Consider the following 27,772-nt stretch of genomic DNA (forward strand, 5'->3'; position numbering starts at 1 on the left):
AGTAACAAAGTAAACTAATCATAAAATCTATATCTGACACCGCAGGGAATAAATCATGCAAATATAAATAACTATAAGATAATTCAAGTATACATGATCGAACATTACAAAAGAGAACTAGTAGCGAACCCATACCTATTCTTCGAAGCACGTCCGGCGACCCCACAACTACTTCACCTAAGCTCCACTAGTCTAGAACTACTCAAGTGAGAAAATAGAGAAGAGAGCTTCAACTTGTGCTTGTCCTATTCTTACTCCCCTCTCATATTTATAAGGAGAGTTAGGAGGGGTTTTGCGCCGATTTGCAGCTGCCCAGACACCAGGAACCGACTTAAAGAAGGCAGTAGAAAACTTCATGCAGAGGCTAGAGGCTGGTGGGGGTTGCGCCCACTCAAACGACCATAGTGGTCGCCTGACTGGTAGGTGGGCCCAACCACCTCTAGTCTCCTCCGGTGGCCTCCCACGTGTCCTCTTGTCAAGTCCCTACGCGCCTAAACTTCTGGTAAGTCGGTTTGATGCTGCACGTGGGCTCTTCGATTCATGTGAGTTTGAAGTCTGCGCTCTGATTGGCTGGCGATTTTTTCCGTGGATCACAAAGACCCTCACAACTTGTACTTTAGTCCTTTTTCCAACATTGTATAGTTTTCTAGGGGCATAGTGGATTTCTACTTTATTTAGGATAAAAATACATATGAAATATTTAAACTCTAAAAATTTTATGATCAAATTGACGCTTGAAATTGGTCGCTAACAAGCGTCAACAATAATCAATTTAGATCGCGATTGCGATGAGAGATCGTGCGACTTCCATACATATGACCTATCGATTCTATCAAAACACATCTAATCGACCTAGGGTTTTGACTTTTCTCGCTATGGCACTGCCGCTATGGCTTCTTCACCCCGAGCGTTAGCATGCACCGACGAACGAGAGAACATCTCTCTAGAATCCTTGGCCTTTGAGATTCTACACTTAGGAATCGCTTCACTCGACTGTTCAAGGTCTTGTAGACAATGCTATGTCACATGGCTAGCCATATCATCGGCTACAGTTGGTCGTCATCGACAACGTATATGCTACAACCACATCTTTACATATACTAAGATTTGATATGTTCTTTAAACATGTATTTTAAGATCCAATTACATTTTTATGTTTTCTAATATGATAGATCTATTTATATTAGTTTTCGTGGTTGTCATGATTTATTTATTTCGAAATTTAATACTGCGCAGTATGAGTATCTATCTAACCCCCTTCTTTTTCCATTCATGTGGCCCTATAAATCCTTGGTCAATGCAATGCGACTCTGGAAGCCATGCCTCTTGGAAAAAATCCAAAGCACCGGACGGAGACACTGTGGGACAGCGAGGAGAGACGGCACGGCCGGGCCCATTCTCCAGTGACCCAAGGCGTAGAATAGTCCATTGGAAAGCCGGGATTAGCTCAGCTGGGCTTGCTGGTGATTTGTGAATGATTGCTTGCCATGTGTGGGACAACCAGATCCTCGCGCTGCCCAGCCCAACAATCCCCAATTCCATTACTGCCCATCCCCGTCCTCGCTGTAGCAAACTACTAGTCCTCCTCTAGTCGCCCCCACCCCGTCGCATCGCTCGCCGCCAGCCGCCGCCGCCTCGCCCGTCCGCCTCCGCCGCCCCATCGCGCCGTGGGCATCCTCCCCAGCTAAGCTGTCGCGCCGCCCTCCTTGCCACACGCCCCGCCGCGGGCAGCCATCCTAGCCCTCGTTGTCGCGCCTTTGCCGCCCTTGCGCGGTGGAGAGAGGAGAGGAGATCCAGCCGCCTCACGGCTGATTCGGTCGTCTGATTGGTAAGCCTGGGTTGATTCCGCTGCTCCGTAATCTGTTTAGACGCGTTCAAATCCGAATCTTTCCTCGGGACGGGATTCAAATTCAAATCTTTGCTGCGAGATTCCGCCCGGGTCGTCTCAAGTCTTAACGCGGTCTCTTCTTGGACTGAGTCGCTTAGTTAGTCACGGTTTTGAGATCACCCGCTGAATTGCTGACAATAACCGGAAAAATGTTTGCTTTGCGCATCGTAGCTGCTTGATTGTTCCGTCTGGGAAAATAATCTGCTTGATTGTTCTTTGCTCTCTTGCAATGTTCGGATCACCTTGTGTTACTCATGATGCCCTGATTTGTTCTTGTTTTTCTCCTTTTCGGTCGACAGCTGCAGCGCATCAAATTTCCTCGATACTGCTTGCACTTGTCCGCAAATAAATTCGTGCTGCCACCAAAAGGAGAGCTTCCGCAGCTCCTATGGCGAAGCCTCCCAATGGCATTGGCCGTAGGTATGTTTAGTACTGCATCTACAAAATCCTTTTAAGTAGGTCTTGTTTAGCCTGTAGATTTAATTACGAGTATATCTAATGCCAACAGCAGCATGCCAAGGTCAAATGAGGGCATGCGGCTCATATTTTCAGCAGTTGTTGGTGTCATGCTGGGCTACCTGTTTGGGATATCCTTCCCTACAGTCAACATAACCAAGGTAAAGTGGCCCATTGGCCCTTGTTTTCTTCTCTCATTTACCTTGTTTAGAGGGAAGAAAATTCTGAATTGACTGCCTCGCAGCTTCACTTCCCTTCGAGTATCATCTCCTACATTGAAGATAGGAACTCTGGCATCACAACCCAAACATTGTTGAACCATGCATGGGCATCTGCAAATAATCGTAAAAAGAACAATTCTGATTCAAACTCTGACGAAATTCCCAAGGTACTTCGTCACACTAGTACTTCATATTTTTCAGTACTGTCATATGTTGTGTAGGTTTTATTGGCAATGCTCGAGTGAGGTGTCATATTTTGTTATTTTGTAGTCCATACCTGTTTGCTCTGTTATATACTTGTATTGCTACTGTGTTTCTCGTGCATTGTATAGAACTTTAAGCTTCCCAAGTATGTCAGGTCTGTTAGTGTAGAGTGTTTTGTATATGATGAAGGTTGATCAGTCTTCCTTCTATGGACGTTGGGGGCCCAGCAATTGATTGTTGACATTCAGTCCTACATCTGACATATTTAGCTTAATAATATGGTTCCTGCTCTTTACTTTTCAAGTTTCTTAAAAGGATTGCACAATTCTGTGTCCAGATTTATGTTCCTACAAACCCAAAAGGTGCTGAAAGACTTCCACCAGGCATTGTTGTATCTGAAACAGATCTTTATCCCCGAAGATTATGGGGTGATCCTAGTGAGGTTGGTAGTTGCTACTGTTGTAATTGCTCATTGCTGCCTTCAATTGGAGGTTTTCTTGATGCCTTTCATATGATCTACATTCGTAATATATATATTTTTTATCAGGACCTTACTAGCGAGCCGAGGTACCTTGTTACTTTTACTGTTGGGATCGCGCAAAAGGCAAATATTGATGCAGCGGTAAAAAAGGTAACTGACAGACTAGCAACTTACTTGCCGAAGCTTGGTGGATCAAAATTTCGAACCCTGAAACTGATGTATTCATCATGCGTCTGAGTGAACTTGTAGTCACTTCATTTGAATGAGCTTGTCGTCATTTCTTCTGAACTCATATAATTTTCTTATGTAGTTTTCAGATAAATTCACCATCATGTTGTTCCATTATGATGGTCGGACTACTGAATGGGACGAATTTGAGTGGTCTAAAAGAGCTATCCATGTTAGTGTCATGAAGCAGACTAAATGGTATGTTATTTAATAAACTCCAGTGTTTTTGCATGGCCCTTCTCCATGGAATGTTTGACTGCAAATATGTGATGATGGGCATGTCTTGTTAATTTAAGGTGGTATGCAAAGCGATTTTTGCATCCTGATGTTGTTGCCAGATATGATTACATTTTCATCTGGGATGAGGATCTAGGTGTTGAGCATTTCAATGCAGAGAAGTAAGCAGCACATATTTACATTCTTGTTTTCTTTCGACTCAGCTGGTATTTATTTTGATTAAGATCATGGCTGTGCTATTTTCCAGGTACATTGAGCTTGTTAGAAAGCATGGGTTGGAAATCTCTCAGCCTGGTTTGCAACCTGATAGAGGACTAACATGGCAAATGACTAAGCGCCGTGGTGACCGAGAAGTCCATAAGTAAGCTGTGGAATCAATATTTTGTGTTCAATAATTAATTATAGGTCATTTTTCTTACAAATATTTTTCCTTACAGAGTAACTGAGGAGAGACCAGGCTGGTGCACTGATCCGCATCTCCCACCATGTGCAGCGTAGGCCCAACATTTGTTGTGAATTCAATTCTCATTGTCCAATTATTATCGATCATGTTCAAATTTGATGTGCAGATTTGTTGAAATTATGGCAACAGTGTTCTCCAGAAATGCATGGCGCTGTGTATGGCATATGATTCAGGTGAAGTGACATTACAGTCGAAGTCACAACTTTCTCTAAAGTGGTATGCTTACGCACTGTTTTATGCAGAATGACTTGGTCCATGGATGGGGTCTTGATTTTGCTCTTAGGAAATGTGTGGAGGTATTCCCTGCCATTATCATGCATAATACTTCACCTTGACATTTCTTTTCTAATCCCAGGATTAGCCACAGTTCAAGCCCCTTCTCAGGATAGCAGCATCAATAATTACATGATTCCCAACTCAATTAACGTGCCTTCCATTTTAAATACTGTTTTGAGCTATGCACATTTTATTGTACTGGAACTCATTTATTTTGTTTTTATAAACAGCCAGCTCATGAGAAGATTGGAGTAGTTGATGCTCAATGGATTGTTCATCAAGCAGTTCCTTCACTTGGGAACCAGGGCAAATCAGATAATGGAAAAGCACCGTGGGAAGGGGTAAGACATCATCTACTGGTCCATGAATTTTGGGCTGCACAGCATCCAATTTGTATGTGTAAGGATTGGTTCTTACTGTTTAACTTGGATGTGCACCACAGGTAAGAGCGCGCTGCAGAAAAGAATGGGGAATATTTCAAACAAGGTTGGCTGATGCGGAAAAGGCATATTACTTGGAACGGGGCATCACGCCCCCAAATTCAACAGCAGTTTAGATGAATACATGCCACACCGAGGTTTCTGTTGCAGGAACCTGGTCCTTGCATACTGGAGTATTCATCGAAGCAGCTGCAGCCCTGGGCCATCCATATATTTGTACATGAGAGCACCCACGAATCATCACGATTAATCTTAGTGTCTTCCCACTTGGTTCTAATGTTATTTTTTGGTTAGTGAGACTAGCTGCGATGTAAGTAGAAGATATAGCGGGGACCGTGAGGGTACTCGTTTGTGTATTAATGACCTGATGCCACATGGATATTGACAATCCTTTTCCTCGTTTTGGTATGTAAATTATTTTCCTCAGATCAGTTCGTGTGGGCAACCAGGTCAAATGCTACAATGGGCTAGTCCAGTTCAAGGTTTCATGAACTGGCAATGAAAGCAAAATTTCCAAGAAATTGCCAAGTCAGAGTGACCCTTGCATGGCATCTGACTAAATTATCGCTGACTGGTCCAATTCAGAGTCAAAATAAAAGCAGGTTCATTGAAGATTCTACTGCAGCTTCAACGAGGATGATTTTAAGTGGTGGCTGCAAAGTATATTGTCAAGGTCTCTTCGTAGAGCCTTAAATATCGATGACAGGGGTTTGGAAGAAGTTTTGATTGTGGAAGATGACGCCTTCCATAGATGGTTCTTTGGTAGTTTGGTGTACCAGCTGGAGAGTTGGATTTGGTACTGTGATCTGTTGAATTACCCTATGCTAATCTCTCTCTAATTGTCTGATTGGATGATGCCTTCCAGGGATGGTTTCGCAGGCTGTAGATTCTGTTATCTGATTGGATGAAACTTTGACCGCTGTGTTCGTTTGGTTGTGGCTGGTGGCTAGTGCTGATTTGTTACGAGAGAACAATACTGCTGACCGAACTAGGTCAATATAGATATTGAGAAGTCCGGATTGACCCACATTATTTAAAAACTCGATTGTCGGGGAAAAACTGTCCCGTACAGTATTATAAATGAGAAGAAAAATCTCAGCCAAACTGGCAGAGGAAACCTTCACCCTTAGCTTCACTCAATAAGGCCGCACTGTAATCTTGGCCGACCAACGATCCACTGGGTGGGCGACCACTACAACTGCCTTTAGCTCCGGGAGGAGGATACAAACCAACCATATGTGCAATAGGCCAGCGCCAGCGCCCCTGTCACTATTTTAGGGTGACCAGTGTGGGATTTTTTGATGCCACCAAAATTTGAACTCTAGTTGGCGTCTTCCTCAACTATGGGACTTATCATTACACTATATGAGTCTTGGCACCAACATTATTTAAGATAGTTTGGCCTTGCCATTCTTGTTCATCTTGGCTTTTTTTCCCAGCATGTTGTGCTTTTTTAACAAATAGTTCGCTATATTTTTAGGATGTATAATGTGCAATTACCTTTTTATGATATGAAAACCACAAAAATATTCAAAAAATTGTACCGGTAAATTTCAAGCCTAATTCTGCGCTAGTAATTTCAAGCCTAATTCTGTGCTATGCCAAAAATAAAAAAAATCCAAATATGTTAAATAATAAATCAAATGCAAGATGAATATTAGCATGCTTCAACCGGCAAGACCTGGACAAATGTAGTTGAACAACAAAAACAGCTCAATAAAAGCAATCTTATCGGCATCGCAGAGCAGAGGCGGCTGAATCTTTCAATTGCCATTTTGCCTTTATGGATATGCACGCCTTAATTTGTTTGTGAAAATGAAGCACACGAGTTTGTTTTTTGGACTTTGTTCTGAACCAACCTCCAAAGAACATCTGAAAAACGATCAACCATCACCTTCATTCATACGTCGCATTGAATTGAATCCTGCGTGAGGTCTCGATCAATCAGACTCAATTGGCTCCATTTTCTCCATCTTGAGTCGGCCAGTTCATCCTACAATCTGAATTCTGAGCGCAGCCTCTCCACACGGGACCAATTCCACGTTCGCATCACTCATTAACTCGCACCAAAAGTCTCAAGATAACCTCCATCCATTAGCTAGCAACTGCTGAGCAAGACTGCAACGATGCCGGTATTAGCTTGATACACACACACACACACACCAACCTCAGGCCAAAAAGTAATCTGCATTCTGATCACACTCAGACTGTCAGACATGCTTGAAGCCAGTTGCGTGTGCGTGCTGCTTCTCCTCTTCTTCTGGGGCCTCCTCCTTGCAGCCGTCGCCGTCTCCGGCGGCGGCGGTGACGACAAGTTCGTCTATTCCGGCTTCGCAGGCGCGACGAACCTCACCCTCCACGGCGCTGCCATGGTGACGCCGGGCGGCCTCCTCCAGCTGACCGACGGAGCGGCGGTGAGCAAAGGCCACGCGTTCCACCCGACGCTGCTGCACCTCCGCGGTGGGGGAAAGGAGGCGGCGGCGGCGGCGGTCCGGTCATTCTCGGCGTCGTTCGTGTTCGGCATCGTGCCGGTCGCCCCGGGCATGGGCGGCCACGGCCTGGCGCTCGTCGTCGCCCCGTCCAGGGACCTCTCCACCGGGACGGCCAGCAGCTACCTGGGCTTCCTCAACAGCACTAGCAACGGCAGCGCGCGCAGCCACATCGTCGCCGTCGAGCTGGACACCATCCAGAGCCCCGAGTTCCAGGACATGGACGACAATCACGTCGGCGTCGACGTCAACAGCCTCGTCTCCGTCAACTCATCCACCGCCGGCTACTACGACGACCGGACCGGCGAGTTCAGGAACCTCATCCTCGTCAGCGGCGAGGCCACGCAGGCGTGGGTGGACTACGACGGCGAAGCCAAGCGGATCGACGTCACGCTGGCTCCGGTCGGAACGAAGAAGCCGAGGAAGCCGCTAGTCTCGGCCAGCGCCGACCTCTCGACGGTGATCACCGACGTGTCTTACGTCGGCTTCTCGGCAGCGACCGGCAAGCTGAGGACGCGCCACTACGTGCTCGGCTGCAGCTTCGCGGTGGATGAGCCAGCTCCGGCCATCGACATGGCCAGACTGCCCGGGCTACCTCACGCGAGCTCCAAATCCAAGCTCAAGGCGGCCTTAGCGATGGCTCTTCCGTTAGTCGCCGGCGTCGTTGCCGTCGCCACGGTCGCCTGCGTTCTTCTCCTCGTCCGGCGACGGTACAGGTACGTCGAGTTGCGCGAGGACTGGGAGATCGAGTTCGGGGCGCAACGGCTCTCGTACAAGGAGTTGTCTCGTGCCACCGACGGGTTCAAGAAGAAGAACCTGCTGGGCACCGGAGGGTTCGGGGCGGTGTTCAAGGGCGTGCTCCCCACCTCCGGCACGGAGGTCGCGGTGAAGAGGGTGGCGCACGGGTCCCGGCAGGGGATGAAGGAGTTCGTCGCCGAGGTGGCCACCATCGGCCGGCTCCGGCACCGCAACCTCGTGCAGCTGCTCGGCTACTGCCGGCTCAAGGACGAGCTCCTCCTGGCCTACGATTACATGCCCAACGGCAGCGTCGAGAGCCACCTCTACGGCGGCGGCGGCGGCGGCAAGCCCGCGCTGAGCTGGGCCCAGAGGTTTCGGATCATCAAGGGCGTCGCGTCCGGCTTGCTCTACCTCCATGAGGAGTGGGAGCAGGTCGTGGTCCACCGGGACGTGAAGGCGAGCAACATCCTCCTCGACGGCGAGATGAACGCCCGGCTCGGCGACTTCGGGCTCGCGAGGCTGCACGACCGCGGCGCCGAGCTGCACACCACGGTCGTCGCCGGCACCTTCGGGTACATCGCGCCGGAGCTGGCGCTGACCGGCAGGGCGTCCCCTCTCACCGACGTCTTCGCCTTCGGCGCGTTCCTTCTCGAGGTCGCCACCGGGCGAAGGCCGGTGGAGGAGGCCATGGACGGCAGCAGCAGCAGGCGATTCATGCTGGTGGACTGGGTGTTCGAGCACTGGCGTAACGAGTCGCTCGCCGAGGTGGTGGACCCCAGGATCCAGGGGGACTACGACGTGGGTGAGCTGAGCTTGGCGTTGAGGGTGGGGTTGCTGTGCTCGCATCCGCTGGCCAGCGTGAGACCAGGCATGAGACAGGTCATGCAGTACCTCGCCGGGGACGCGCCGCTCCCGGAGCTGGCGCCGACGACGCAGGGCATGAGCATGCTGTCGTTGCTGCAGAACCAAGGGTTCGACTCGTCTGTCGTCATGGTCAGCTCCTCGTCGTCGTCGGTGAGCTTGGACACTTGCCTCTCAGGTGGGAGATGAAGATGATGACAAAGGACAGCCTATTCATTCGTTCCAGATTTTCATAGAATTTGTGCCTATAACCCTAGATTAGGCAAGAATCACCGTTGATGGAGTATTTCCTATAAACCCTAGACCATCCTTACCTATATAATATGCTCCTTGTACCCTCATTAATCAATCACCGATTTCCCGAGCCATAATTGCATTAAGAACCAATCCAGTTGATAATTTGAGTATCGACAGCACAACGTCAAGGGATCCAAGCAAGAGAAACTTTTGTTCCTGCTCATTTTATCTTTTAATAGTCATTCTCTCAGTAAAGTATGTCAACCCAGAGGTTCCAAAAGGACACAATGAGCCAGCTGCAGCTTCTTTGAATTGGGACTCCATACCTCAAATTACACACATCTACCTGTCCTTCCTTGGCTCTCACTGGTCCCAGTCGTAGGTAATTATGCACATAAACACACTACTGCATCAATAATTAACCACATATCAAAGCCATCATTGAAAGACTGTTCATTAGCTAGAAATAGTTGAGATGGCTTCATGTCCAACAAGCAAACATGACATATTTTACTGCATAATGCCGACCAGGGACTTCATTTCTCATATGGATGGAGATTAGAAAGGTACTCTGCACTGTGTACTTCCTTTTACAAAAACGGTCAAAAAGGGAGTTGACAATTTATGTAGGCATAGCCTTTGGATGTTTTTCTCGTTCCAAGTTCCAACTATATCATACAATGGCTGAAACAAGAAATGAGGAAAATGGCAACAAGTGTGGACTAACTAATTCAACAGCACTAGTGTTGAGAAGTAAGGAAGTGAATAGTATCTTTCAGTGCATCGATGAAAGCATCCACCTCCTCTTTTGTATTGTAAAAGTGAAGACTTGCACGAGCACTTGCATTGATACCAAGGGTCCTATGCAAAATCTGTGCACAATGATGCCCTGATCGAATTGCTACGCCATGCTGAAACAAAGGGTCACCGAACAATATACTAAATTACCAGTATTGATGAAAATTCATTCACTGGAAGTAAACAAAAGAAGCATATAAAAATAATGTTAACCCAAACATCTGGTACTGGTAGTAGTTATTCCATGCAAGCCAACTAGAGAGAGAGAGACAACAAGCGTGATTTTTTTTTTTTGCATCGCAGTAAAGCTACTGCAGGACGCTGCAAGCTATAGTTTCTCCTTGTGATAAAAATTATAATGTCTAAAAAGCTATTCCTCAAATACTGTTAAAAGTTAGGCAATGCAGCAGAGCAAGAACAGACTTTAGAAAGCTGAGAGACCAGCATTACAAAATAGAAACACAGAGTTATCCAGTTGCCATAAAAGTTCTATTTATGCAATCTGAATAACTATTAACTAAAAACAGAATCATGTTTAGTATAAACCAAATTGTTGATACTTCAACGTACCTGGAGATCAAGAATTTCTGCAATATCTGTAGGATGAACATTCTCAACATTGAAAGAGCATAAAGGAGCACGGTGATCTGTTTGGGAAGGTGCTGGACCATATACCCGGACATTTGGAACTGAAATAAGGCTTTCATAGAGATATGTTGCCAACTCTTTCTGGATAGCCAAAAAATAGAAGAAGTGAGCATGCTATCACAAGACTGGCTCCCTTATTCTTTCTAGAGTGCAATAAGCCTCTATAAAAAAAAATGTTTCAGAAAAGGATAATTGCCAGATACAGATCTCGTATTGACCTCATATTCATGGATCTGATCCATGCCAATGCATGATAGATAGTCAATTGCTGCTCCCAATCCTATAGCTTCTCCAATTGCAGGAGTTCCAGCCTCAAATCTTATAGGACCAGATCATTAAGTAAGAGATGAAGCAATAAATGTAAGTAAACAAGGGGAGATATACAACAAGAACATTACAATAGTCACATGTCAATTGATAAAATAATCAAAGGTTACTATCCTGTAGTATTCAAGGTGTGCCAAATGAAAATATTCAAGTTCAATACTAGAAGAACATTAATGCGGATGAAAGCAGAATAAATGATTGGCTAGGAACATCTAAGAAATTTGATGTTTAGTGTTTGTGACTGTCTGTTTGAAGGTAATTCAAGGAGATTATGCCATGGCCATCATTGTACATGACAATATAATTATGCCCTGTTGTATAGTAACTTCTTATCACAGATACTCTAGCCTGTACAGCTGTACTGACTATCTAGAGAACCATGATAGTAGACAATGGAAGATCTACAAAGATGAAAGCAGTTCCTCACCTAGAGGGAGGCTCAGCATATGTAGATTTGTCATTGAACACATCTGCAATCATTTCACCACCACCTGCAGTGATATCATAGAAAATCGAGTCTTAGAACAGCTGTTTCGCTGCAGTAAATGTTAAGTACTGAATTTATCCTCTCACACAGACTGAACAAACTCCCTACACCTTACAGTATCTTTACCTAAGAAAGGCTCCATAGATGACAAGATCTCAAATGTGCCATGCATAAATCCAACTCCTGTAGGGCCACACATCTGAGAAGTTTACCCCGTAATTTGTGAAGGTCATTATTTCCCTATTCCAACATGACTAGAAATTTAATTACTTTCAGATAGTTAATAATAAAAAACCTTATGTGAGGATGCTACAAGAAAGTCGGCACCAAGTTTCTGAACATCAACTGGCATATGAGGAACACTTTGACAAGCATCTACAAGAACCTTAGCTCCAACTCCTTTTGACCATGTTACAATCTCCTCAATAGGAAGCATTGAACCTGTAAGTCACGAACAAAAGTGGGAGAATATCTCAGTAATTGTGCCATCAAGATAAATTGATAGGAATAGAATGAAACTAATCTGAAATAGTATGATACAATCATGGAACATTTGCAAGAAACTTAGCTTGCAACATAATCATCATAATATGCTTAATTTCAGCTTGATTGGGTATTAAAAAATGTAGGAGGAAGAATAATGGCTTGTATTCCTCCAAACCCTAGAAGGGTGGGATATATAGATCCAATACATAGGCCTCTAGATGGGCCTCTATACATGGACTCACATATACACCAACACCCCCCCGCAGTCTGAACTACCGGCGCAGCGGTGTTCAAGACTGGACAACAAGAAAACCAACACCCCCCCACCCCCCGCAGTCTGAACTACCGGCGCAGCGGTGTTCAAGGCTGGACAAGAAGAGAGTACAAAGGGCAAATACCCCTCGCAGCCACAACTAGCCACCTACTACGTTGAGGCTGGAACGAAACTCCGAGAAAGTCGAGAAGGGTAGTCCCTTGGTGAAGATGTCGGCAAACTGGGAGGTAGTCAGGACATGGAGTACCCGAACATCGCCGATGACGACCCTGTCGCGCACGAGGTATAGGTCGATCTCCACATGCTTCGTCCGCTGATGCTGGACGGGGTTGATGGAGAGATATACGGCGCTGACGTTGTCGCAGTAGACGAGCGTGCTCTTGGCGAGCGGGCTGTGGAGCTCCGCCAAGAGCTGTCGTAGCCAGGACGCCTCCGCCACGCCATTAGCGACAGCACGATACTCCGCCTCGGCACTGGAGCGGGAGACAACCGGCTGCCGCTTGGACGACCAAGAGACCAGGTTGCCGCCCAAGAAGACGGCGTAGCCGGAAGTGGAGCGGCGAGTGTCCGGACAGCCAGCCCAGTCAGCGTCGATGTAGACAATCAGCTCGGCAGGGGACGAGCGGTGAAGCACCAGGCCGTGATCCACAGTGCCACGGACGTAGCGGAGGAGACGCTTCAGCGCAGCAAGGTGTGACTCCTGAGGATCATGCATATGAAGACAGACCTGCTGAACAGCGTAGGTGAGGTCCGGCCTGGTGAAGGTGAGGTACTGCAAAGCGCCGGCCAGACTCCGGTAGGCAGTAGGATCAGCCACCGGATAAGCCAGATCAGCAGACAGCTTCGCCTGAGTGTCGACAGGAGTGGAGCAGGGCTTGCAATCAATCATCCCAACTCGCTCCAGAATATCAAGTGCGTACTGCCGCTGGTGAAGGAGAAAACCAGATGGGCGAGACTCAACAGTGACGCCCAAGAAGTGGTGGAGCTGACCGAGATCCTTCATAGTAAACTCCTGCTGCAGAGAGAAGATGACACTCTGAAGCAACTACTGACTGGAGGATGTGAGCAGAATGTCATCGACATAGAGCAGCAGATAGGTAGTCTCATCCCCACGGCGGTAGATGAAGAGAGACGTGTCAGACTTAGCCTCGGTGAACCCCAATGTCAACAAGAACGTGGCGAACCGATAATACCAAGCTCAGGGAGCCTGCTTCAGACCACAGAGGGACTCGTTGAGCCTGCAGACCATGTCCGGACGACTGAAGTTCACAAATCCCGCCGGTTGAGAGCAGTAGACTGTCTGACAAAGTGCCATAAAGAAAGACATTCTTCACATCCAGCTGGTGCACAGGCCAAGAGCGTGAGAGCGCGAGCGAGAGGACCATGCGCACAGTAGCAGGCTTCACCACTGGACTGAAAGTCTCATCATAGTCCACACCAGGCCGCTGGGTGAACCCCCAGAGAACCCAGCGAGCCTTGTAGCGCTCCAGTGTGCCGTCAGCCCGACGCTTACGCGTCCAGTTCCACTTGCCAGTCACCACATTGCAACCAAACGGACGCGGCACGAGGTCCCACGTCTGGTTGGCGAGAAAAGCCGTGTACTCCTCTTCCATCGCGCGACGCCAGTGAAGATCCGCCAAGGCGTTGCGGACAGAGGAAGGTACCGAAGAGACCCGCGGCTCTCCCTCGGTGACGGAGAGAGTCGCGGCCTGAGACGCCATCCACCGAGTCACCATGGGATGAATATGCCGAGGATCCCGATGGACGACTGGCAGGTGGTACACCGCCGGCTCGGCACGAGAGCGAGTCGGCGGAGGCGGAGGCGGCGGCGGCTCCGGTGTAGATGGCGGCGGCGACGACTCCGGTGTAGGCGTCGGAGGAGCCTTCGGAGCCAGAGTCGGCGCCGGTGCCGGCGCCGAACGACGGCGGTACACTTGCACCGGCTGAGCGTACCGCGGCGGCGCCGGAGTCGGCATCGGACGACGCTGGTACACCTGCACCGGCTGAGCGTACCGCGCAGGTGCAGGGGAAGGCACCGGGGCCGCGCGTGGCACAGCAGGAGACACCGGGTCCGCGCGTGGCGCGACCGCGGGCACCGGGGCCGCGCGTGGCGCAGCAGGGATCACCGGAAGCGGTGCCGGTGTGCCAGGAAAACCTGCAGGGAAAGGAAAGACAGGTAAAGGTGGCTGAACCACCGAGTCAGTCGGAAACAGGGACTCCAGCTCGGGGTCAGGAGAAGGTGTGGAGGAGGTGGAGTAAGGGAAATCCGACTCGTCAAAGACGACGTGTCGGGAGATCAGAACGCGACGAGGTGAGGTCAAAACATTGATACCCCTTGTGATCAGGGGAGTAACCAAGGAACACACATCGAGTCGAGCGGGGCGCCAGCTTGTGAGGAGCAGTGGCGGAAGTGTTAGGGTAACACGCACACCCGAAGACCCGAAGGTGGTCGTAGCGAGGAGGGGTACCGAAAAGAGCGTGGTGTGGAGTGTGAGCAGGGGAAGCAGTGGACGGAATACGGTTAAGCAAGTAGGTGGCGGTGTAGAGGCTCTCAGCCCAGAAGCGCGGGGGCAGAGAGGCCTGGATCAGAAGGGTGCGCACGACGTCATTCGTCGTGCGAATCATCCGCTCAGCCTTGCCGTTCTGAGGAGAGGTATACGGACAAGACATACGTAGCTGAACACCCCGAGAGAGGAAGAAGGAACGGGAGGTGGAGTTATCGAACTCACGCCCGTTGTCACACTGGACGGCTTTAATGGTGAGGCCGAACTGAGTGGACACCCAGGCAAAGAAGTGGAGGAAGGTGGGGAAGGTCTCAGACTTAGCGCGCAAAGGAAAAGTCCAAGAGTAGTGTGAGAAATCATCAACCACCACCAGATAGTATTTGTAGCCAGAGAGGCTGAGAACAGGAGAGGTCCACATGTCACAGTGAACAAGATCAAAGACATGCGTCGCATACGAAGAAGAAGAAGAAAAAGAGAGTCGAACATGACGACCAAGCTGGTACGCATGGCAGAGGTGCTCAGCAGGAGCCCTAATACACGGAACATCGGTACTACGACTGAGCTAAGCCAGAACGTCGCGGCCGGGGTGACCAAGACGGCGGTGCCAGGTGGTGGAAGACGGCGTCGCGGCAAAAGCGGCAGACGAAGAAGGCGAAAGTGGTGCAGCAGAAGACGGAAGGCGAAGGGTGTAAAGGGCCCCGGGCTGTCACACTGGAGGAGCGGACGCCGGGAGGCCGAATCCTTTACAGTAAGGCCAGAAGAGTCAAATTCGATGGAACAGAAATTGTCAGCTGTAAACTGACGAATGGAAAGAAGGTTATGAACCATCTGAGGAGCAACAAGGACATTGGAAAGAAGAAAAAAAAAACCAAGAGCAGAACCCACGGCGGTGACAGGAAGACAAGACCCGTCACCAACCATGATGAAAGAAGGACAAGAGGGGTGTGAGGGTCGAACAGAAGAGAGGATACCAGCATCTGGAGTGGTATGGAAGGAGACCCGAGTCGGTGATCCACTCGGTGCTGACCGGCGGCGTCCGCCCCATGGCGCTGAAGGACTGCGCCAGTGCGGCCTGGTCCCACCCCCCAGGCCAGGTCGGCTGCTGGCTGGGTGGAGCGGGCGGAGTCCAGAACGGCGCGAACAGGGAAGCAGCAGCGGCGAGCATGACCGCCGGCTGGGCTGAGGACGAGGGCCTCCCTGACCCTCCAGGGCCAGGAGCAGGAGTGGGAGCCAGAGTCGGGTCCGGAGTGCCGAGAGCACCACCACCACGTCTCCTCCGCCGACGACACCCTCGGCCTCCCCCACCCCCGGTCTGGCCGGTGAGAGGAGCACCAAGGAGGGGGTCGGGAGGGTCGATCCGGGGTCTAGATCCAGAGGGCGGAGCCTGGTGGGAGGACGAAGCGCCGTGCTCGGTGAAGGGGACGACGGGTGGGACAAGTAGGGCTTCTCCGCGGCGACCCGACGAGTGAGAGCGTCGGCCGCAGAGCGCTCGTGCTCCCAAGCGAGGGCAGCCGCGCGGGCCCACTCCTGAGTCGCCGGAGTCTCGAACTTGGTGGCGAGGAGGGCCGCGGCGAGAGCCGCGTCGGCCGTAGCAGCATTGGCGGCCATCGCGAGTAGAGGCACTGCGGGCGCGGCGGCGGCGGCGCCCTAGGGCAGCCACGCGTCGGGGGTGGCAGCCTGCGCGGCCTGCGCAGCGGCGAGGGAGGCAGCGGCCCGCGCGGGGTCCCTGGGCGCGACGACCTACGCGGCGTGCGCGGCTGTGAGGGAGGCGGCGGCCTGTGCGGCAGGCGCGACGGCAGCCTACGCGGCGTGCGCCCGCGCGGCCTGGACGAGCTTGGCCTCGAGGTTCCGCAGCATCTACGCGCTCATGCGCGGTAGCAGGGGCTGCGGCGGCGGCGGTGGCGGCGCCAGGCACGCCCGCGCCCACGGCCCTCGCGCCCTGGGCTGCTGCGACAGCGGCGGCGCCTGGCGCGCCCTGGGCTGCGGCGGCGGCTGCGGCGCTGGGTGCAGCCAGAGAAGAGGCGGCCCCCACCGGATCCCCCCCCTCCCGCTCGCTGCAGTCCCCGCGCCCGCAGGCAGAGGAGCAAGCACGGCAGCGCGGGCAGCAGGCGACCAGGCGCGCAGGGCGGCTGCGCTAGGCACGGCGGGCTGCTGCTGCGTGGCTTGGCGCGCAGGGGGCCACGCGGCAGGCGATGCGCACAGGATAGGGCACACAGGGGTGGTCCGGGCCGCGCACGCCAGCGACGGCAGCAGGGGCAGGCAAGGGCCCCCGACGTCCCACGGCAGCAGCAGGAACAGAGGACTGGGCGGCGGCGGCCCAGGCGGCGCTCGGAGCAGAGTAAGGGAGGGGAGGGAAGAAGGAGAGAGGAGGGAAGGGCAGCAGCTGCGGCCGGCCGGCCATGGCCTGGCGGCAGCGGCGCCTGGAGGTGGGGAAGAAGAGGAATCTAGGCTGATACTATGTAGGAGGAAGAATAATGGCTTGTATTCCTCCAAACCCTAGAAGGGTGGGATATATAGATCCTATACATGGGCCTCTATACATGGGCTCACATATACACCAACAAAAAATATGAATTATCATATAAAGGTCTAATGCAGCAATCCAAATCACAATTTTGTCATTACTACAGTCTACAATATATTGATAGCTTTTTCAAAGACTATAACTGCCAGTATAATCGACATGGTCTTTATGTCCCTTCCATATAAAATATCAACTTACCAAGTACATTTGAGACATGATGGACAACAACTATCTTTGTTTTGTTTGACAGAAGCCCTTTTAACTGCTCAATGTCTGGAACCTCTTCTTTAGTCAACCCAACATACTTTAAAGTGGCACCAGTCTTCTGGGAAACAAATTGCCATGGAACAATAGCACTATGATGCTCCGCAACAGTAAGAAGAATCTGACAAACAAAACAGGAGAGAAATTTTTTTCAAGAGCAACAAAAGACTTCATATTTTCCAAAAAAAATAAATCATATATTGAGGACTTATCTCTGGCAATCATTAGATGGGCATTTCACTAAAAAAAAGACAACAAAGAAATGAGGACAAGACTTTTTTTTAAAACGCAGATGCTCGTGAAAAGCCAAAATTTCGATGAAGCACTATTTTCACAGTTCCATGAATCATATAGGAAAGTTAAGAACATAAGAAGCAAGTATAATAAACTGCAAAACATAATGAAGGCAATAAGAAATAGAGGACTCACCTCATCTCCTTGTTTTATGTTAGATAGACCCCATGAATAGGCTACCAAATTGATAGCTTCTGTAGCATTACGTGTGAAAACAATCTCTCTGCTATCAGCTGCATTGACAAAATTTGCAACTTTTGTTCTTGCACCCTCATATGCATCAGTAGCTTTCGCGCTGTTGTCATTGAAGCAAGCATGTCAGATAAGGTATAATTTATGTACACATGCATGGGTAAGGAAAAACAGCAACAAGTCAAAACACAAGATGAATGCAAGAACAATAACCAAATGATACCATGAATCGACATATTTAATATATCTTCCTAATGCAAGTGCACAAGTTGGATTATTTTTCACATATTACTGCAAAGCCAAGATCATCAAATATTACATGATTCTATATCAATAGAAGCAACATTTGGTATAGGAGAACAAATATGGAAGAAGTTAACAGAGTGAATAAAAGCAACAGAACAGGTCCTGCACATGCACAGCATATAGCCTGGCTTAAATACACTTGGTAATAGTGAATGCTCATTCTAAGGCAGTATTAACATGGACTTCATAATTTTGATAAATAGCATCAAGAAATAACATAAAGATGTATTACCTGAGTGCATGAATACCACGATGAACATTCGAGTTGTACGATCTGTAGTACTCATCTAATGTTTTCATTACACTATAAGGTTTCTGTGAGGTTGCACCATTGTCGAAATAAACTAATTTGGCACCATCAAATTCCTGCAAGTTTCAATGGTAATAAGTGAGATCACGGTCTACTACTAACAGAAGCTAGTATTAAACAGATTGTAAGGCTATGATTTGCAATATAAAATGACAGGATCCAAGAAGCAATTAAAAATAGACCTTACTTGTGCTTCGCAGAACAAAATGTAATCAAGTTTAGAGAAATGTAAGAAGACTTAGAAATGGGATCAATCAGACCAAAATCCACACGCCAACAATGATACATGCACCAGACAAGCAATGTGCTACAGGAACCCACATATTTTTATAAGAAAATGGAAATGGTTTTAGGCTGTAGCAGATCGAAAAAAATAAAATCCAGACAGCCAAGTGCATTCATTGATTAGCTAAATAACAACAAACACAGTAGTATCTGTGTCAGGACTGCTGTTGCGCAGGGAGTAGGAGTGGGAGGTCGGAGGCCGCGGGCTTGGCTCCCGACGGCGGCGAGGGCGCGACGCCGTCCTGACGGCTGGCGTCGAGCAGAGGAGCGTGTGCGTGAGGAGGGAACGGTTGAGCAAGAGGACTAGACGCCCTGAGATCCAAATGATCTCCAAGCATAACTGCATTAGTCTCAGGTTCAGGCCTTTATGGCCAATTTACATAACTGACTCGAGATTACAAATTCAAACTAAAAGATACAACTGCTCTAGCAGGTTGAGCGTCATGGGCACGTGCCCTGTACTAGTCACGACGACGCCTCTGATACACATTGCTGTACATAACATCTCTCCCCTCCTCCTCGAGCTGGAAGGAGGGATGAGCTACGTTGCAGCTTCCGAGGAAAGCCCTGTCCACTTCACTAAAATATGCCAGGATGACAAGACCTTCGTAAAACTGTTAAGTGCCTTAGTTGCAACTGCTGTCCACGAGAAACCCTCTGTGTTGAGAACAAATAATTCCTCCATTATTGGAATAGGGAGTTTGTCCTTGACTGTCTGATCCTTAAGTGCCTTGTAGTTAGTGCAAGTGTTGTCTTGTATCTGGACGAGGAAGACTGGGGCTGAGAAAGGTGATGTACTTGGCTGGATGACACCCTGCTTGATCATAGTAGCACACTGAGGTTCCAACTTCTCTTTCTGAATTTGGTGATAGCTGTAGGGTCTGACAGCTACTGGTGCGGCAGTAGGAAGCAGCTGGATGCTATGGTCACACGGTCTGGATGGTGGCAGCATTGATGGTTCAGCAAAAACATCTGCAAAAGATGAAAGGAGATTGTCCAGCAAGGGCTGATCACCATTGTTAATGGAATGTAGTCTGCATGTTGACTCGATATCCCATCTTGTAGATCCAAGTCCCTTCCAAAGAACTCGTTTGCCATGATGCCAAAATGTCATGCATAGGTCCCCACAAAATTGGCCCTAAGGTGCGAAGATACGATACACCGAGGACCATATCGTAACAGCTCAAGGGAATGGTGTAACAATCCACTGTGAAATATTCCGCGCCAATGCGTATATCGATTTCTTGCGCCAAGCCACTGCAGGCGACACGATCGCCATTGGCCACAATGACAGTGGCACCCTGGCTGGCTGTGAGGCAGAGTTTGACATGCTGAGCTGCTGATTCACTAATGAAGTTACGAGTAGAACCTGAGTCAAGTAAGGCTGTGAATTGATGATTTCTGATCCCCACTTTAACTTGCATTGTATCTGCTGAGCGGATGCCTGTGATGGCATGGAGAGAAATGAGAGGTGGAAGGTCACCAGGGTTAGATTCACTTCCTTTTGTCTCTGGAACTTGGTCATCGAAGTCTGAAACTTCCAAGTAGAATAGGCGGGGGCACTTGTGGCCCTTGACATACTGCTCATCACAATTATAGCATTAGCCTTGCCTTCTGCGCTCAGCCATTTCAGATGGTGACAATGTTTTGAATGGCCGAGGTGGTGCTTGTGTAGTTGTAGTTGTTGGCGTTGTTGCAGGGGATACTGAAGGAGCAACTGGTGACTGTGATGCTGGTTGTGGAGGAAAACGGGAAGGTCTGGTTGCTGTTGGTGTTGTATGCATGACAGTGCGTCTTTCATAGGCGCGAGCAAGATACATGCCTCTCTGCAGGTCCTCTGGATATTGTAGTTCGACATCAATGCGAATGGAGTCAGGAAGTCCACCTGTGAAAAGTTGCACTTGCTGTGCTTGGGACAGATAACCAGCATGAGCCATTCTTGCCTGAAAAGCTTCCTGGTACTCAGCGACAGTGCCGTTGTATTGCAGCCGTGCAAGGTCGGCGAGATGGTTTGTACCCAGTGGTGGTCCGAAACGTTGTTGGCACAGAGTGCGGAACTGGGTCCATGTGATGGCATGGATGCTGCCCATTTCGCGCTCCAGCATATAGAACCAATGTTGAGCAATACTAGTCATGTGAAATGAGGCTAGCCAAACCTTGTCGCTTTCACGAGTGTGCTGAGCCCTGAAGAAATGCTCGCAGCGATTCAACCAGCCCAAAGGATCTTCTTTGCCGTCGAATGTCGGGAAGGAAAGCTTGTGATATCTTGGAATGCCGAGAGCTTCATCTTGGTCAGCGGCAGGGGATTGGTGAAGCGGTTGTTGGTGTGGGAGTGGGGGAATTGGGGATGGGGAGTGAGGAAAGGGAATCTGTGTAATTGGGGTGGGGCGGCTGGTTGTGGGTGCGTGGACGACGACAGAGGTGGCTGGCGGCGGAACTGAAACAGAGGCTGAAGGATCACCTGGTGTCCCAATGGCGGTGTTGGGGACGCCCATGGAGTTCAGCGGCGACAGGGACTGGTTGAGCAGGGCCGGCGGCGGGCGAGCCTCGATGTGTAGCGGAAATTGAGGGATGGGTGACGGTGATGGGGGAAATTGGATCTGTGTGATGGGAATTGGGGGTACGGTTGCTGTGGTTGAGTGGGCAACAACAGAGGTGGGAGGTGGAATTGGAGGAAGGCCGCCGTATCCCGACAGGCCTGTGGTTGGGAAAGGTGGCGGCGGAAGCGACGGCCCGGCGCTAGGGGCGGCGGCGAGCGGGTCGGTGGTGCCACCAAGGGGCAGGAACGGCGAAGGAGCAGCACCCGCAGCAAGGGCGAAGGGTGGCGATGGCGGAAGGCCACCAATGGCCACGGCGGCGCGGCTCTCGACGTCGGACAGGCGCGCGGAGAACTGGCCCGTCCCATGTTTTCAAATCGTCTAGTCGGACCTAGTCGCCATGGGACCGATCAGACAACTAGTCGCGATTAGTCGTCGATCAGGCCGATTAGTCGAGCCTAGTCGGTCCTAGTCGTCTGCCTAGTCGTCCTATGTGTCACAGGACCGATATGATATATGTACTGCATATTACTTAATAAAAAGCAAGCATGAAGGCAACAATGATGGTCGATTTTTCACTTACTTGTGAGAGATGATTTGTGAACTGTCCAGAACTCTGTCTCAGCCTCTATATACCAAAAACCTAATGGGCCACCTTGCTAACCGTCACTGGCCCAAGCCCACAACTCAAATAGCCCACAAAACAATCTCAAGTCTGATCGTTTTCCAACCTGATCGGCGCGACTAATCGCGACTAGTCGACGACTAGTCGGACGACTAGAAAACTAGTCGCCCAAACCTACTCGGTGTCCCTTATCGGGGTCACCGGACCGATAAGCCCGACTAATCGCGACTAATCGCGATTAGTCGGACGACTAGATAACATGGGGCCCATCTGCCATTGGAGCCCGTAGATGGCCGTCGTTAGGGTGTCGAGGGCGGCCGCCGGAACGGACGCCGCGGTGGACGAATCGGCATGCGGCGGCGCGGAACTGGGCGGTCCCAGAGTGGAGGCGAGCGGAGGTGTGGTGCTGTAGGTTGCGAGCGGAACAGACGTAGCGGAGATGGCGGCGAATGCGGCGGCGGTGGTGGATGCGAGGTGCCCAGACATCGTAGTAGCTGCTGATACCAGATTGTCAGGACTGCTGTTGCGCAGGGAGTAGGAGTGGGAGGTCGGAGGCCGCGGGCTTGGCTCCCGACGGCGGCGAGGGCGCGACGCCGTCCTGACGGCCGGCGTCGAGCAGAGGAGCGTGTGCGTGAGGGAACGGTTGAGCAAGAGGAATAGACGCCCTGAGATCCAAATGATCTCCAAGCATAACTGCATTAGTCTCAGGTTCAGGCCTTTATGGCCAATTTACATAACTGACTCGAGATTACAAATTCAAACTAAAAGATACAACTGCTCTAGTAGGTTGAGCGTCATGGGCACGTGCCCTGTACTAGTCACGTCGACGCCTCTGATACACATTGCTGTACATAACAATCTGCCTGTCTATGGGGCATCGATGATCAAAGAAGCAGCAGCAGCAGCAAAGAAATACATCAGTTCATATTGAATACTAAATAAGAAAAAATTGCATGCCCTAACCTTAATCCAAACCAAATTGCGCCAAAGACTCGTTATTGTCAAACCTCAACATACATGAGGAAATATTTTTTCTAAGCAGAGACAACAACCAACAAGAGTTTCAATGCTATTTCATCTCTATAAGTAGGACCTGAATCTTACAAAGAAACAGCCCTCAATAACAAGCGGCACTCCATGAGTAATTTCTTAGCTGGGATGAATGAATATTGAATACAAAAACCTGCTATCATATTTTTTTTCCTTTTCTGGAACATGCAGGAGATCTGTGTATCTTTATATTAAAGAGAGAGCAACCCAGCCATACCTCAACAATAAAGTCTGAGCAAGTTGCAAGAAACCCAGAATATGATCACCAGACAACAAATCAAAAAAGGGAAAAGTTGAACAGAACAACCTAGTCCATCCAATTATCCAAGACCTAGACTCATTATCCCTCTAGTATCAGCAAGAAACCAGAGATGAGGCTCCTCTTTAAAATCCTACTGGACTTCCTGGATGCAGGGGGAAGCACTGTTGAAACACATTTGTTTTGAAAACCTGCTATGATACTGATACTTCAGAAAAACGAAACTAATTTGGCACAATCAAATCCTGTGAGTTTCTATCACAATCTACTAACCAACAGAAGCTAGTATTGAACAGATTGTAAGGCTATGATTTGCATTATAAAATGACAGGATCAAACAGTGCGACAGAAAATCATTAGCACAATTCCTCAGCCGCATTGACAGTAGTAACTGTCAAAGAGAAGAAGACATTAAAAATGGTCCTCACTTATGATTCAAATAATAACACACCAGCATTACATTGATACATGCAGCAGGCAAACAATGTCGTACAGAAACCCACACCTTCATAAGAAAATGGATTCGTTTAGCCAGTAGCAAATCAACAATATCACAATCAAGATAGCTTAATGCAGTTGAGATCTTAGCACCCAAATCAACCATAAGGATTGAGCTAATTCAGTTGTCCAATGGACATCATTGATCAGACAAGCAGCAATGAAAACAAATACAGAATAGTGGAAAGGCTGTGAATTTCAAGGCATAAATACAGAAGTTCATCTTGACTACTAAATAAGAAAAGTTTGCATGCCATATCCTTTACCCAAACCAAGCTATGCCAAAGCACCATTCAATGTCAAAAACTTTAACAAACATGAGAAATCCGGTTTCACCATTCTAAGCAGACACAGCAACTAGGATTTGATGAGATTTCATCCATTCAGAACCTGGATCCTACTCAGAAACGGGCCCTTAATAACTAGTGGGACTCCATGAGCAATTTCTTAGCTACGGTGGATGGATACCAAAACCTCCTATGATAACGATTCACCTTAAGGACCAAAACTTATCATATACTAGTAGTCGCCAGAAATGCAAACCGTTAACTTCAAAGCTACTCCCTCCGTTTCAAATTGAAAGTCATTCCAACTTTCTTCGATAGTTAAACAACTTTTATGTTTGATCAAAATTATAGAAAAGGTTACAAAAATTTATAGCACCAAACAGATAGACTATAAAAGTATATTTAATGAAGAACCTAATGATACTTAATGTTAGTACTTCATTGTATAAATTTAGTCTAACTTGAAATGTTTTGACTCTCCAAAAACGTTGGAATGACTCGCAATTTGGAACGGAGGGAGTAAGTTGTAACCATATTTGCATCCCACCCCCCACCCCCCCAAAAAAAAGGAAAAAAACTAACGGCTTGTATTGTGCAATTGCTATTTAAACCTCCGGTTTTTATTATTCGAAAAAAAAACCTCCGGTTTAGGATTGACTGAACAGTTTCCCGAGCAAACAAACGGGGAGATAGGAGGAGGAAGTGACCTGGTGGAGGATAGGGAAGTCAACGCGTGTTCGGTTCCCCAGCGAAGCGGGAGGCGGCGGCGCCACCACGGCCGCTGCGTGTCGGCCCCGCCTGGAGGAGGAGGGCCTGATGAAGCCGCCACCGATAGCGGAGCCGGGGAAGCAGCAGCGGAACGACGCCGCCGCCGCCATGCGCGCCGTGTCTGTGCTTCGGGGGCGGTGGCGGTGGCGTCGGCGTGCGTTGGTCTGCGGGTGTTTGTGGAGTTGGGGGCGGCTTGGCTATGGCTTCCGTTCCGTGGAGCGGTGTGACACGGACAGGTGGGGCTAATGGCCGAGACGTGGAATATTCCAGCCCACGCCAGGCCCAACTACCATGTTTCAATTTGACCGTCGTCCTATGTATGTGTTTAGATTCTGACTAGGTTCGGTTCGTGTCCGTGTGTTGTTACGGGCAACAAAAATTATATTAATCTATGTATAAAAATAATTTAATTTAGTAAAACTTCTACAAAATTCAACTCAGAGTGGTAAAAGGTTTTCATCGTAATATACAGCATGTGTAACATGACGTTGATCTTAGCTACATGCTATTTTAAGGCTAATTGAGACTTGAAAGAAGAGTTCCAATGCAATGAGTGAATAAAAATAAACCCAAAACAGTATTCTGCACATCTAAAAATTATTACACTCGATGGAATTAAAATATTCATCATTGGAAGGACACACTAAGTTCACAGGCTTACAGCAAGCAAACAATTCTTGTTTACAGTGCTTAATTCATTTACACTTATAGCAACCCTGATGTATTGTGTTTTAGATGAATTATTGCTTAAAGGCCCCAATATCAGTGACTGAAGAAAAGCCATAGTGACCTTACTGGCCCAAGATTAGAAAGGCCGGTGCGGGGATGGCCGGAGAGAGAGGAGCGGAGGGGATGGGGGCGAGCGGTGATCCGTAATTTACTCGCGGCCGAGATTCGCGAGCAGCAGGACGAAAGGGTTGCACCACTACGAACGAAGGGCGTGTTCCTCTTAGACAATTTTTAGTAGTAGAGATGAAAAAAGTTGGACGAAATTCAATGTAGTAATTTTCAATAATAAATTAGGAGAGCTAATTATAATTAAATTATAAAACTAATTACACGGGTGGACGAAAAATCGCGAAACGAATCTATTAAATCTAATTAATTTATCATTAGAGATTGTTTACTGTAGCACAACATTATCTAATTATGGTCTAATTAGTCTTAAAAGATTAGTCTCGCAATTACACCCGGAGGTTATGGTATGAATTTTGTCAGTTACCCATATTTAATACTTTTAATTAGTGATCAAACGTTCGAAGTTACTGTAGAGTAAAAAAAATTGGAGATCTAAACACAGCTTAACCAGCCATTAAACTCACCTGACTATGGCAATATAATCATAAATCGGATGTATTTGGATAACATGGCAGATATCCTTCCATTAGCTTTTCATTGTTCATTTATCCTCTCTCTCTCCTTTCATGTAGTACATCATTCGTCTTTAACCTATTTTACTTATTGTTTCGCAGATAAGAGCACACACGTCTATGTTGGAGGTGGTAGTGGGCGATAGAAAGGGTAGGAATGCTCATCCATTGTGAAGCAAAGGGAAATTTTAGTCCTCACATATAGAGGTATGTGTCACATGCACGTATTTTTATAAAAATATAATAAATAAAAGTTTATATTCACAGCAAATTTATAAATACTGAATGTATTAAACTAATATCAAGTAAACTTGCAACTCTTCAAATATTTCACCAATTAAGTAGAAGATTTGTATTAAATTGGATCAAACAACATTGGAATCAATTGTTTTCAAACATTAATAATTGTAAGCGAATCATTACTTCATAAATTTAGAATTAAGAAATGTATTTTTAAAAAATCATTTGATGATATGATGCACAATAATTTTACAAAAAAAATTCAAACAGGTCTTGAATCCATACGATCTGTACTGAAAATGTTAAAATAATTGTACTCACAGAGGTCACACTTGCTAGTTCGAGACGATAAGAAGGGTGGAGACCCATATTTTTTGGCAAATCTAAAATATTTGTTCCAAAAACTTGAAAAATATTACACCCTACCCGCCCTTCAATCAACGACAACAACAATTGAAACAATGATAATTAGAGCATCTCCAAGAGCTCTTGTATTTTGGGTGAGTTAGCTAAAAAAAGAAAGGAATACAAAAACTCCTATCCAACAGAAACTCTATCTACCTCGTCTTCTATCCTCGTTTTCTATCCAGAGGGTGCCGCTGAGCATCTTTACCTAGCGCTGAGCGCTAGCCATCTCTTTTTGGATTTTGAAGAAGCTATTGGATTTCATCCCTTTTTCACTAGCTATTTCGTTTTACATAATAACTATATCAGAATTTTAGCTATCCATAGATACAAGAGCTCTTGGAGATGCTCTTAGTGATCATCATAAACAGAACTTCTATTTTTTTCCCTATGGTGGCTCCAATCGTGCCCACCTTCTACTGTCCATTTATTTTATTTCTTTATTTATCAATCATGGTACACTTTTCATTACCAATTACATTTTTCATCAGCATTGATTTATACCTTCATATATTAAGTTTTCACTTGCCTTGTGTCCATGCCCATCAAGTGTCGCTCACCAATTAATATAATTATCCTCTTTCCTTTTGTAGATGTTAACCAACTGTTGATTTTATTTCATGAGGGCGTCGATCATGTGTTTGTATCTTTCCATAATAGTGAATGGCGCGCGCCTATGCGCGCGAATTGCTACAAGAGTAGATGATGTTTGGTGCATAGTAGTAAAGAGTAAAGACGGATATTATTTTGAGAAAAACCAAGTAGGTAAATAGTATTACTAATAGTACACACAGTATTCCATTGTAGTATGTTGT

General features: G+C 48.0%; 3 protein-coding genes across 7 annotated transcripts; 2 read left to right on the forward strand and 1 right to left on the reverse strand.

Moving 5' to 3' along the window:
* The first annotated feature begins 1,412 nt into the window (after positions 1-1,412).
* LOC120655500 lies at positions 1,413-5,325 on the forward strand. 5 transcript variants are annotated; one of them, XM_039933346.1, is made up of 15 exons: positions 1,535-1,828; positions 2,060-2,067; positions 2,177-2,308; positions 2,397-2,505; positions 2,589-2,732; positions 3,107-3,211; positions 3,317-3,400; positions 3,561-3,676; positions 3,775-3,876; positions 3,963-4,076; positions 4,153-4,209; positions 4,285-4,351; positions 4,421-4,474; positions 4,685-4,795; positions 4,897-5,322. In XM_039933346.1, the coding sequence occupies exons 3-15, from the start codon at positions 2,277-2,279 to the stop codon at positions 5,008-5,010; spliced, it is 1,209 nt and encodes a 402-aa protein (XP_039789280.1). In that variant the 5' UTR covers positions 1,535-1,828; positions 2,060-2,067; positions 2,177-2,276; the 3' UTR covers positions 5,011-5,322. The 5 variants fall into 5 exon arrangements, with proteins under 5 accessions (XP_039789282.1, XP_039789284.1, XP_039789279.1 ...); XM_039933348.1 differs by lacking the exons at positions 1,535-1,828; positions 2,060-2,067 and adding an exon at positions 1,413-1,431 and having other exon boundaries at positions 2,188-2,308; XM_039933350.1 differs by lacking the exons at positions 1,535-1,828; positions 2,060-2,067 and adding an exon at positions 1,413-1,431 and having other exon boundaries at positions 2,188-2,308; positions 2,400-2,505.
* Positions 5,326-6,988: 1,663 nt separating this feature from the next.
* LOC120655501 (L-type lectin-domain containing receptor kinase SIT2-like) lies at positions 6,989-9,440 on the forward strand. Its single transcript, XM_039933351.1, has one exon. It carries the CDS (start codon positions 7,111-7,113, stop codon positions 9,169-9,171), a length of 2,061 nt encoding a protein of 686 aa, XP_039789285.1. The 5' UTR covers positions 6,989-7,110; the 3' UTR covers positions 9,172-9,440.
* A 263-nt stretch (positions 9,441-9,703) lies between these two features.
* On the reverse strand, positions 9,704-25,210 carry LOC120655502 (cysteine desulfurase 1, chloroplastic-like). Its single transcript, XM_039933352.1, has 10 exons — positions 24,882-25,210; positions 18,556-18,689; positions 17,961-18,120; positions 17,466-17,652; positions 11,775-11,920; positions 11,606-11,678; positions 11,420-11,483; positions 10,884-10,983; positions 10,588-10,746; positions 9,704-10,130 (listed from the first exon to the last, which is right to left on the reverse strand). The coding sequence occupies exons 1-10, from the start codon at positions 25,050-25,052 to the stop codon at positions 9,960-9,962; spliced, it is 1,365 nt and encodes a 454-aa protein (XP_039789286.1). The 5' UTR covers positions 25,053-25,210; the 3' UTR covers positions 9,704-9,959.
* Between the last annotated feature and the right edge of the window lie 2,562 nt (positions 25,211-27,772).

This window comes from Panicum virgatum, chromosome 1N (genome assembly GCF_016808335.1).
Source record: "Panicum virgatum strain AP13 chromosome 1N, P.virgatum_v5, whole genome shotgun sequence".
Taxonomy (NCBI): domain Eukaryota; kingdom Viridiplantae; phylum Streptophyta; class Magnoliopsida; order Poales; family Poaceae; genus Panicum; species Panicum virgatum.

Bases quoted from the DNA above. Each gene is read 5' to 3' on its own strand.
- LOC120655500 (XM_039933348.1), top strand. From the start codon at position 2,277: ATGGCGAAGCCTCCCAATGGCATTGGCCGTAG. The intron at 3,401-3,560 runs GTAACTGACAGA...TTTCTTATGTAG, and splicing joins TTGATGCAGCGGTAAAAAAG to TTTTCAGATAAATTCACCAT. The intron at 4,796-4,896 runs GTAAGACATCAT...TGTGCACCACAG, and splicing joins GAAAAGCACCGTGGGAAGGG to GTAAGAGCGCGCTGCAGAAA.
- LOC120655501 (XM_039933351.1), top strand. From the start codon at position 7,111: ATGCTTGAAGCCAGTTGCGTGTGCGTGCTGCTTCTCCTCTTCTTCTGG.
- LOC120655502 (XM_039933352.1), bottom strand. From the start codon at position 25,052: ATGGCGGCGGCGGCGTCGTTCCGCTGCTGCTTCCCCGGCTCCGCTATC. The intron at 11,484-11,605 runs GTAAAGATACTG...ATATCACTGCAG, and splicing joins ATCTATGGAGCCTTTCTTAG to GTGGTGGTGAAATGATTGCA. The intron at 10,747-10,883 runs GTCAATACGAGA...TTGGCTATCCAG, and splicing joins ATCAGATCCATGAATATGAG to AAAGAGTTGGCAACATATCT.